Source organism: Gracilinanus agilis, chromosome 4 (assembly GCF_016433145.1).
Source record: "Gracilinanus agilis isolate LMUSP501 chromosome 4, AgileGrace, whole genome shotgun sequence".
In the NCBI taxonomy this organism is placed as follows: Eukaryota; Metazoa; Chordata; class Mammalia; order Didelphimorphia; family Didelphidae; genus Gracilinanus; species Gracilinanus agilis.
In genome coordinates, this window is record NC_058133.1 from 346,273,767 (window position 1) to 346,285,628 (window position 11,862).

Here is an 11,862-nt window from a genome sequence, read left to right on the forward strand (position 1 = left end):
GCTCCTATTCAATGTTAAAGGTAATAAGAAGCCACTAGAATTGAACAGAGGATGAGGGGACAGTGACAAAGACTGACATGTATTTTATTCCTAAAATGATTTAATTCATAAGTCACTTTTTGGTGGCCATGAAAAAGGTGGATTCAGGCAGATAAAATAGGAGACTATTGCAACAGAGCAGGTGCAAGTTGAAGAGTAACTAAACAAGGGTAGTGGCTGTGTGAATGGAGAATATATTCAAGAAACGTGGAGACAAAAATGGCAAGATCTGGGAACTTATTGGATATAAGGGGGTGAATGAAAGTAAGGATAATGAGATGACACCATAAGTGCAAATCTAATACTGTATCTTACCTATTTTATGTTCTAGACAAATAAAAGTATTTATCATCACTATACCTTTGTTCATATCATTCCCTGTTCTATTTGTTGATATCACACCTAATTTTCAAGACCTAGCACAAATTCTGTGCCTTCCATGATGATTGCCATGACTCATATTCCTCTATTTAGTTTTTTTCTGTGAATTTATAGCAGTTCGTATAACCTTTTTATGCCATAATGAAACAGAATGAGTTAATCTGAATTTTTATGTATATATATATGTACATATATATCCGTACTCCTGTTATATTTGTAGCAAATTCTATGCATTATTTATCTTTGTATCTCCTCTTGAACCTAGGAAAGTTCATTCTGTATAGCAGGCATTTAACAATAGTTTTCTATGGGGCATGCATCTAGGTGGCTCAGGGGACAAAGTGCCAGACCTAGAATCAGGAAGACTCATCTTCCTAAGTTTAAATCTGGCCTCAGACACTAGTTGTGTGACCTTTGGCAAGTAACTTAACCCTGTTTATCTCAGTTCCTCATCTGTAGAGCTGGAAAAGAAAATGGTAAATCATTCCAGTATCATTGCCAAGAAAACCTAAAATGGGGTCATGAAGAGTTGGACCCAATTGAACAACAAAAAAAAATGAATTACAACATGTGCAAATGATTCCACCCAAAGGTATTAAATGTAAATGGAAGTCTTTGATGAGTAAAATACACATAAAATGAGGTTAGCCCGCATGAGTTCGTAACAAGCCTAAATACTTGGTTTTCTTTTCATGATAGGAAACTAAATTAATGTAAATGTTAATGTCAGAAATAGAAATCTAAGAATTACTATTTAGAACATTGTTTTTAATTATATCTATATATAAAGAACATCCAAGATTGGTAGGTTAAAGCTACTTTGTAAAGGCTTTCCTAACATTTTCTGATACTATGTTGAAATACATTAGGCTTAATGTTACATTTACATAATTTTTGCATTTGACTTCTATATGGCATGAATATATTTAGATGTGAGCAAATCACAAGTTGTAAATATGACACACTGATTAAAGTACAGTACTATATGAATCTTAACAGATATCTCTAGAAAACATAAGACTTAAAACAAACAAAAATAACCTTACCACTAGCACATAAAACATTAGTTTGTTTATATTACTTTTCAGAGTATCAAGATGACATAAGAAGGAAAATGAAAAACACAGGAAAATTACTTTAGAGGCCTATGGCTATATGAAATTAATTTAGTACCAACCGTGAGAATAATATAAATTGATTTTGTGGCATCTGCATTAAAATGAATATATTGTTTAAAATTCAGCTTCTAATAGTAATGAAATAGATTGTAATTGGAAAGGAAAATGGTTTCAATTTTCCTTGAGAAGTTCATCTGTAGAAAAATAATGGATTCATTGTAAAGGATCTAAACAGAACTTGAATTTTGGAAGATCATCAATTCTTAAGTCAATTCCATATAAGTTTTTGCATTGAGTTGTCATTTAAATGATACTATATATACTATAACAGTTTATATAGCTAATACTTATTCTCAGGAAATAGTTTCCTTAGTCACAAAATATGACACAACTCAAAATATTCTAATGCCAAGTTTCATTTTCTTAAACTGACTGTGAGCAAGATAGTCAGGCCTGAGCTTTACAAATATCAACTTTGCAACTATGTGATAGTTGAACTGGAGAGGAAGGAAGCTGAATTCAGCGAGATAAATTAGGGGACTATTGAAACAGTTTAAATAAGTATTTACTGAAATCTAAAGTAGAGGAACTGTGGTGTGGATAAAAGGAAAAAAACAGATTCAAGATATATTGAAAGGCATAGTATAGGGTTGGGGAGTGAATGAGGATGAAGAGTCAATAATGATACTAAGTTGCAAATTTGGGTGATGAAGAATGGGAGTACTATGAATAGAAACATAACTAAGGAAGTTAAGAGGAGGGTAAATTTAGAAGGAAAGACAATAAGTTCAGTTTTGGACATGCTGAATTTGAAATATCTGTGGATATCCAAGTATAGTTGTCAAGTAGACTGTTAAATATGGAGCACTAGAGTTCAGGAGAGAGATGAGAGATGAATTTAGGACTCAATTAACACTACAAAGAAGTATTACTTGAAATCATGTAAGTTGACAAGAAAACCATAAGACAGAATGAAGAGAGAAAGAAAAGGTAGAGGGATGTGAAAGTTAATTTTGCAAAGGAGACTGAAAAAGAAGTTAGATGGGTATTAAGAAAACCACAACAGAACAGAGTTGCAAAAACCCAGAGAGGAACGAGTATCCAAAACATGATCCAACAATGTCATTTGTCTTAGTATCTGTTACAGTGCCTAGCACGATGTCTTACAAATACAAGACAATGATTAGAAGAGACTTACTATTGTAGTTTCCATTTAAAGAAAAGTTTTGGGTTTGTTTTACAATTGACCCTTTTATGCCTTATATCAAAAAAATGTTATTTCATGTCAGATTCTGAGGATAGCATGATTTTGAAGTTCCAATGGATTAATAAGAGTTTGTACAGCTACAAATGTCTTCTCAGAATGGAAAGCTATGATACTATACTCTGACTTTTTGTACATTTGACATTATCACTTCCATCACCTCTCCAACTAATTTTACAACTAGAATAAATGTGAAAGTAAGGGTAGAAATGTAATCTGTTAAGGTTTTGGTTCCCACTATTGACTGCTTTGTTTATCTTGTCCTACCCACCATATGTACTATTTGTATAGAGCTGCAGAGATGAGCATAATGTTATAGCCTGTGATTAAACAATTGGGCAAGACCTTTGGAAAAATTTTTTATTATGACTTTGGAATATGCATACTGATCACTGGTGTTTTTACTTAAAAGAATTTTAATGAGTTGTAGAATAAAGTTAAAGAATTGGTAGGCAAATTTTGAGAATAAATTAGTAAATAAATTAATATTAACTTGAATCATAATCAAACACTGTGCAACTCTCAGCTAGAAACCTAAGAGCATGATTTATACTCAAAATCAGTTATGCAGCTATCAGCTTTTGGAGGTTAAGTGATTGCTGGAAAGATACTATTACACATTTCATACTCAAATTCTTCAAGTTTTCAAGCAAGACATAGATAACTTTGTAGGAAGCATATAAAAAAACTCACAAGGTTTCTATGAAGATGGTCTTTAAGGTCCTTTCCAGCTCTAACATTCTATGATTCTAAACAAAAAATACACAAAAGAATCTGAAACAACTTAATTTCCAATTCCGAAACAAAAACTGCATATTCAAATTTTCCTATTAATTCATAAATAATAAAAAGCAGTTCCTATTAAATTAGCAAGGTGGTTTGAAAGTAATGAATGAATTAATGAATTATACAGGAAATCTCCAACGGGCTGCCCTCCAAAAGTTCATTACAAAATTAGTTTCTGGGAATTCAAGACATATTCCCAAAGAAAATATTATATAGTACCTAGGTTCCCAGGCTAATCCATAGACTTCCATTTAACCCCTTCATATATCTGAAATGTAGCACTCATATATCATTTGTAATAATGTTTCTAAGAGTATACATATTCCCTGCTATAGACCCGGCAGTGTAAATGAGTAGGACTAGAGCTCTGGCAGTGGTTCCTTTGGTCCAGTGCAAGGATGGTCTACAAACAGGTAAGAGTCAGAAGTACAGTTTCTAGGGATTTGGTAAACTATAGATCAATTTAGAACAACTGAGGAACACTTAGAACAACTTAGAAAGGGATGAAGCCTGAGGAGTTGGATAGAGATGGTGAGAAGTAGGAGTAGATAGCTTTCCCTACTGTCCAGGATTTGTATTTTAGAATAGAGGGAAACATCAATATATTACTTATTTCCCCGCCCCTTTTCCCCCCTTTTTTCTTCAGTATTTCTGCTATTAAAGCAGACTTTTCTTCTCAATGGTTACAGATGTTTGGGATATTTAGAAGTGGAGCAGTGGGGATAAAAGATAGCAATGAAATAAACAATCGATGGGGGAGAAGAAAGTTCCCATAGTACCCCAACTGAGGGACTGAGGAGACCACTATAAATGAAGGAATAAAAAGGTATTTAGTGTTTTTTATGTGCCAACGACTTAACAGATGACAAGCTGGCATAAGAAGGGACAGCTTCCTGTCTTGATCTCTAGCCAAAGAGGAGAGTATCTTTTTTTTTAATCATATAAAGGTAATATTGTTAAAGTCATTTACATTGCTCTGAAGATAGCCAGAACAACAGCATTTTGTTAAATTAGTTACAACAACTGAACAATCAACATAAATAAGTGCTCTATTCAATCCCTGTAAATTTAAGTAACTTTCTTTTTAAAAAAGTTCTTGATTACACATGGTTTGTAAAATGCCTCTAAGGTCCACATTGACTAATTCATTGCTAAAATTTAAATTCAGGAATACTAAGCCATAAGAAACTCTTAACTAAACTCTTGTTTTGTGTGGATGAAAATAACTCACTTCAAATATTCTAAAACTATGCTTACCAGAAATACCTAAATTCCCAAATTAATGACTGAAGAGACATATAGATATAGATATAGATATAGATATAGATAATCTAGAAGCTTGGACAAAGAAAGCGGTAAGTATGCACATAACATCTTTTTTCCTGTTTTAGTTTTAGTTTAGTTTTTAGTTTTAGAAAAAAATATATTTTTCCTTATTATCTGTCTCTTCAATGACCATGTCAATCCATCTATTCAATAATTTCAGTAGCTACCTAACTGCTTTCAAATTAAATATAAAATCCTCTTTTTGGACTTTAAATCCTTTCACAAATGACTATATATACATACGTGTGTGTGTATATATATATGTACATATATATACACTTTGTATATATCTTTGATTTCTTCAAACAGCTCTCTATTCATATCTTTTTCCCCTTCCTGCCTTTCCACTCTTTTTAAAAATTTGTTTACTGGTTACATTAAAATAACTAACTCCCTTCCTTCCTTCTCTCCCTCATTAAAGAAAGCATCATGTTGTGGATAAAAATGGGGGGGGGCTACACTAAAGTTGGGGGTGTGATCTACTTCCCTTGTTGAGTGACAGAAGAGTAAAGGGTGATTGAGGGTAATAGGAGAGGAATGAAAGGGATGGCCGGGTTTAGGGAGGAATGGATAAGGCAGTATTAGGATGGTAAGGGTACAGGTGTTCAGGAGAGGCAGCTGACACAGACTAGACACTCAGGCCAGAGACAGAGCACACTGGGGGGAAATAGTCTGAACATTTCCAGTCAGGAAAGGTACTTTTACAGACACAAGGAATAGGGCCAGACAGAAGTGGTTTGAATCTGACTTGAGGGTTTTCTTGTCAGTTTCTCAAGTCCTCAAAGGAGGAATCACAAGGCTCCTCCCTGTCAGTGAAACTGAAGGGATTCAGGAGGAAGCTTTGGGCAACTATTTCCTCCCAAAATGGATGTCTCCAGTTTCCCTCAAGAAATAAAAGAGAATTATTCCTTCCCCTTCACCTTTGCCTAGTTTCTTCAACACAAAGATTCTCCAGAGGGTCTAATTAGGTAACCAAGGGTTTTATTAATGTTTCAAGGTGGTCTGGAAGGAGAGAGGGGATTGGGGTTTCTGACAACTGCTAGGGAGGAACTCAAGATGGGGAGGGTCTCAGGAATGGGTTAGATTGAGAGAGAACCTGCTCTCTCAGCTGAGGAAGATTTGGCTGCTTTTAAGGTAGAGGGCATACTAAAGGGATAGTTTGAATTAAAGGATGTCCTACTTGCCTATTGGGGAAAACTAAACCCACAAAGTCTCTTCACTAAAAACCCAAAAGCCACCCTGCCTCCCAGAGCTCCAGGAAAACAGGCAGGGAAAACAGGGAAATAATATGGAGAAGGTCAGGGAGAGGTCCAGAGAAATTAGCCAGGTACAAATTATCCAAAGCCAAGGCACAGGCCAAAGCAAACCAAAAGCCAAATAGAGCTCTGGTTGATCCTTCCGCTCTCATCAAGTGTCAGGGACCAACTGAACTCTCTCAGAATTCTAAGGCTTCCAACTGCCAGAAATTTTCAGTTGGCCCCCCTGCAAGAGCAAAACCCTCTCTCTTGCCACTTTTGCATTACAATCATTTGACAAAAAGATATGTCTTTATATAAAACTATGTGTTGCTTATTTCTGTTTATCAGTTCTTTCTCTAGTGGACATATGCGAGTCATTCTTTAAACTATTTCTGTTGTATTATATAATGTTCTTTTAGCTCTGCTTATTTTACCCTTATAATTTCATTGTCTTTTCATTTTTTAAATTAACCTATTCATCATTTCTTACAGTACAATAGCACTCATCACAATCATATGCCACAACATGTTTATCCATTTCCCAATTGATGAGCATCCCTTCTATTTCTACTTCTTTATTATCACAAAGAGCTGCTATAAATATTTTAGAACACATAGGTTATTTTCTCTTTTTCATGATCACTTTAGGAAATAAACCTACCAGTGGTATTGCTGGGTCAAAAGGTATAGAGTTTTATAACTCTGTGGGAATAATTCCAGCTTTTTATATCCATAGTGCCTAGCACAGTGCCTGATAAAGAGTAAGCACTTAATTTATTATTATCATTTGTACTCAAAGAAAACCAAAATGATATCACTGGTGATGTCTTTTGACTCTCATATAAATTAATTTTAAATGCAAAAGAATTACACAGTCATCAGGCTTCACTCTTCCAAAGTATGATGGTAAGGCAAAAATCACAACTAAGCATGCAGTTGATGATGTTGCCATCTCTGATGTCTAACCAAGTACTAGACACTCAACAGTGCCTGCTCCTGCCACCTTCATGTCCATCGGAACAAACCTTTTCTCATCTTCCCCTTTGGCTGGGAGAAATCTTCACATGCTTGGGGTAGACAACCCATAACAGCAATGGGTTTGAGACCTGTGGGTTGCTCTCAACCTTGTTTAGCCCAGCTGCCAAGACAATTTACTGGGATGTGGCCACTGGGAATAATAACACTTCTGAGAGCCACAGGTAAGTGCTGGGCGGCAATTTGACACTAAAACAGAAAAGCAGCGCTGAAAAGGGCTCAGCAAGCCCTCACACCAGAGTTACTAGTATTTACTAAACATCCTATACACTCAAGTAAGCACTTAATAAATATTTATTGACTGATACTTTTTGCCAAAAAGAAAAAAATTAAAAGATCATAGTTTTGGAGCCTAAGCCACTTAAGACTACCTCCCTCATTTTACAGATGAGAAAACTAAGGAATAGAGATGTTAACTGACCTGTCCAAAGGCCACAACTCCTTTTGACTCTTCTGCATAATCTAATATTCTAGCATGTCTTGTGAAGACAAGAAAATTGGACATAGTAAAGTTTTGAAATATGTTTAAACATTTGTTTTATATTAAAAAAGAGTTTTGAGGAAAAAGTGCTCTTTCCACTGAACTGTACTACCTTCCAAAGCAAATACAATGTATAGGGCTTGAACTTGGTACAAAGCCCATTCTGTTTCTGAACTGTATTCCTTGTTATTAAGAAAAAATCAGCAACTGCTGGCTTATTTATATTGCTTTCTCATCTCCATAAAATTTTTATGATATAATACTGTGCATGCATTAAGAGTATTCTTGATGAATACATGAGATAGCATGCCACACCTAAGCTACTCTCAAAACTAACAGGTGTAGAGAATGAAAACATACTTGTTCTATTGCTTTATTTTTTTGGGGAAAAACATATCAATGGCATATATATATATACATAAATATATATATATATATACACACAAACATATATATGATATGTACTCCATCACATTATATATGTATATACATATATATGTATAACCAAATATTGTGCATGGGTGTGTTTATCAACAGAACAAGATGTACTTTAAAATTTCTTTTCATACTATATCATTCATACATTTGCCAAAATATTAGAAGATTCTACTAGAGATGTGATCACAGTGATAATTCTATTCAACAATCCACTGAGAATGAACATCAAGTGAGAGAAATAACAGGGATATATATATAGAATAGAACCAAGGCATTTATTATGCACTTATTACATGTCAAGCATTATACTAAGAGCTAGGAATACAAACAAAACTGTGAGAGTCCTTGCTTTCAAAAAGAAGTTCATACTATTACTGAGGGATACAATACATAAAGAAGGGTTCAATTCATGGCAATTGGAAAGGTCAAGTATTACTTAGGTTCTGGCAAGGTAAGAATAGGAAGAGATATCAAGGTCCCAAGAAACTCAGAAAGGAAAGGCAGGGCAAATGGTCCCTAACTAAGAGGATAGCAGATTCAAGGTTCAGAGTGGAGTTGGGTGCTGAGATACCTCTGACAGAAGTGGGGATGAGAATGGAGGTGAAAGGAAAAGAGTGTCAACATCCAGCTGAGAGTGAAAAATAGCAATAAGGGAATACAAAGTTGGCTGGCAGAAGAGAAAAACAAATCTGTGATTCCCTACCCTGGCATCCAGGTGTGCTGGACCTGGTGGTCAAGCTATTCTGTATTACCTGAGAAATTCAACAGTGTTACAGAAAATGTCTTGTTGCAAGTCCAAAGAGAGAAACAATTTTCTAATAATAAGAAAATGTTATCTGCAAACCTTCACATCTGTAGATACAATTAGTTCTATCTACTGGGCTAGTTCAATGAATATGCATATCTTGCTATACTATTGAAGATAAATTATGAACTGGAAATTCCAAATTGGGCAGGCTATGTCATATTTAGAAAATTACAACACTTGTGGTGATTCTAAGCTACTTGATGCTTCAGAAGTCCACCTTTTGAATACCAGTATTCTTCTGTACAGTGCCTGGAACATAGTAGGTACTTAATACTTAATTAATTCAGACACTTGCTAGTTGTATGATCCCAGGAAAGTTACTTAACCTTTCTGGGTTTAATTTTTCAATTTCCTCATTGATAAAAAATATAGGTGGGATTTAATGGCTTCTAAGGTTTATTCCAGCTATCAATCTATTATCCTATGAATAAGGATACTTTTTTACCTATTTTGTTTCTTGTCCAGTACCAACGCAAAGCCTTAGACAGTAAGTGCCAATTGATGTTTGCTGAATGAATGAAATATAATGTACCGAAAATTGACATCACCTTACTTTCCACAGCAACATCCTTAAATTTCATTATTGTCAGAGGCACTACCGTCCTAGACTCATAAATCCCAATGAACATTAAATGGTTAAATAAATATCTTGAAAAATTTGTGTTACAAATGGTAAATGTGGTCATTTCAGGAACTCAACACACACTTAAATTCTGATGTGCCAATACAATGACAAATGCTTTCTCCTAGATTTGTCATGGGCATTTTGCTAACAGATTCTTGGTTTGGAAGAAGTCATTATGTTTTAAACCAGAAGGGAGAAAGCATCAGTAAAAGCTTACTATGAAGAACTCATTAAATATTAAGGTTAGCAATGTGCATGAGTGGTCACTCTCCCATAATACTGTCAAAAAACTAAGGAAACATAAGACAAATTCATTTAATCACAGCATGGCTATTTCCATAAAATGTTTTTTAATCTGAAAGTAAAACTACAACCAACTTGGTCTTGGTCATTTTATTTATATTGCTAAATGAAGTTTTACCTTACTTCAGCTGGTGGATTTGGGGAATAAGGATTTGCAGAACAAGCCAGAATTCTAATGACCGCCCCAGGATGATAAGTTTCCAGAACATGAACAGCTGTAGGATATACAGGTTCTTCAAAAGCAAGTTCTACATAGTCCTGGCTATGAAAGTTTTGTGGAGTTCTCTTGAATGGCAAGGAAGCACTAGGACACTGATTCCACCATGTTCCATAAGTCCGAAATACAGCAGCCTGAGTAAAGTCTCCAGAACTTGGGTAAACATTTGGTATGCCTGCCAAATTCCACATGGTATATGACATACTATTTTCACTGCCATAATGGGAACTAAAATCCAATACTTCTTTGGCATACTGGACTACTTCTGAATTAATAGGTAAAGTTCGGCTATTTGATTCAATAGTTCTACGGCTGTTCATCATTTCTCCTCTTGTAGCTGTCCTGGCTCGGCGCCGAAGGCATATATAATAAAACATAGTCAGAACTGTTAACATGGGAAACACTGGTGGCATCTAGATATGAATTATGATTCTTCTAAAGGTCAGGTATCCTCAGTAAGGTATGTTAACTCTTTGATGGATCTCCTGAAAAAAAAGAAGTGCTAAGTGAAACAACAGGATTTAAATAGGTTAGAAAAAATTCAAAAATTAAATGAGTTTTTCTTTTGAAACAATTTTAAATTTTAACAGTCTCTATCATTCACTATTATTCTCTTCCAAACATATGTGGCACAGATTTCACACTAAAGGAATATAGTTTTTTGAAATGGATAGTTTATCAGGATCTAATAAATTAACTACATCATAAATTATAGATCACAAAAATAAATTAAAATAATTTTTTTTAAAAATTGCAGATCACCAGAAAGGATTAACTTATAATTTTTAGCATTATTTATTAAAGCACTTTATGCTAAACTGCCAGTTTGTTTAGGAAATCACTTACCCCACATGTGCAAACCACAGGATACCCAAAGGAAACTCCAAAGTTGGCACTCATCCATAGGTCCAGAATAGAAGGATATTCTAGGTTCTATGCAGATTTCACAATATGAAGATAAAATTATAATCTTTATCTGTAAATCAAAAATTTGGGATTTGTTAATAATAAAATAGGTACTTTTTATTTCCAACTCATTTACAGATTTGTAAATGAACTCTATATGTCCTTATTTCATAACTACTGTAATAAAGAAGTTGGGTAACCTTGGTCAAAGGAGGGATAAAGGTGATGAGGTGATTAGGAAGGGGATTGAAGGAGATAGCTGAGTGTAGGGAAGGATGAGGTGGTATATAGGAAGGTAGGGGAATGACAGGGAGTATAAAGGAGGGCAGCTTAAACAGGCTTATTCACCAAGGCTAGAGACAGAGGATACTGGGGGAGATAGGCTGAACCCTTCAGGCAGGGAAGGTACCTCTAAGGTACAAGAGGAATTTGGGCCAGACAGAAATATTTAGATTAAGGCTGGGGTTTCTCTTGTTAGTTTCTAAAGTCCCTTGAGGGAGGAGTTGAGAGGGTCCCTCCCTGCCAGTGAAAACAATGGCTGTAGGAAGTCTTGGGTAGATACTTCCTGCCAAGATGGATGCCTGTGGTTCCCTCAAGATATAAAAGTAATAATTCCTTCCCTCTTCAGCCCTTGCCTTAATTTTCCATACAATGATTCACCAGAGGCTTTGAGTTGGTAACAAAGGGATTTATTAATGTCAGATGGAAAGAGGTTTAGGGTTTCTAACTGCTGCTAGGGAGAAGGCTAGTGTTGGGGGATGGGTTGCAGGAGAGGATTAGACTGAGAGAGTCTGGCTCTCCCAGTCAGGAAGGTTTGACTGCCTTTGAAGTAAAGTATCAAATCACTAAAATAGGGGCAACTTGTTTTAGGATGTCCTACTTGCCTGCAGAATCTAA

At 35.1% G+C, this 11,862-nt stretch overlaps 1 protein-coding gene across 1 annotated transcript in view; it reads right to left on the bottom strand.

The window, feature by feature from the left end:
• The window catches only part of FBXL4 (F-box and leucine rich repeat protein 4), a 119,417-nt gene extending 108,428 nt beyond the window's left edge, over positions 1–10,989 (bottom strand). Inside the window, exons 1-2 of the mRNA XM_044676573.1 lie at positions 10,906–10,989; positions 9,961–10,544 (exon numbers count right to left, since the gene is read on the bottom strand). Of these exons, the coding sequence (XP_044532508.1) occupies positions 9,961–10,472 (512 nt within the window). The 5' untranslated portion in view covers positions 10,473–10,544; positions 10,906–10,989. The remainder of the gene's footprint in view (positions 1–9,960; positions 10,545–10,905) is intronic.
• Between the last annotated feature and the right edge of the window lie 873 nt (positions 10,990–11,862).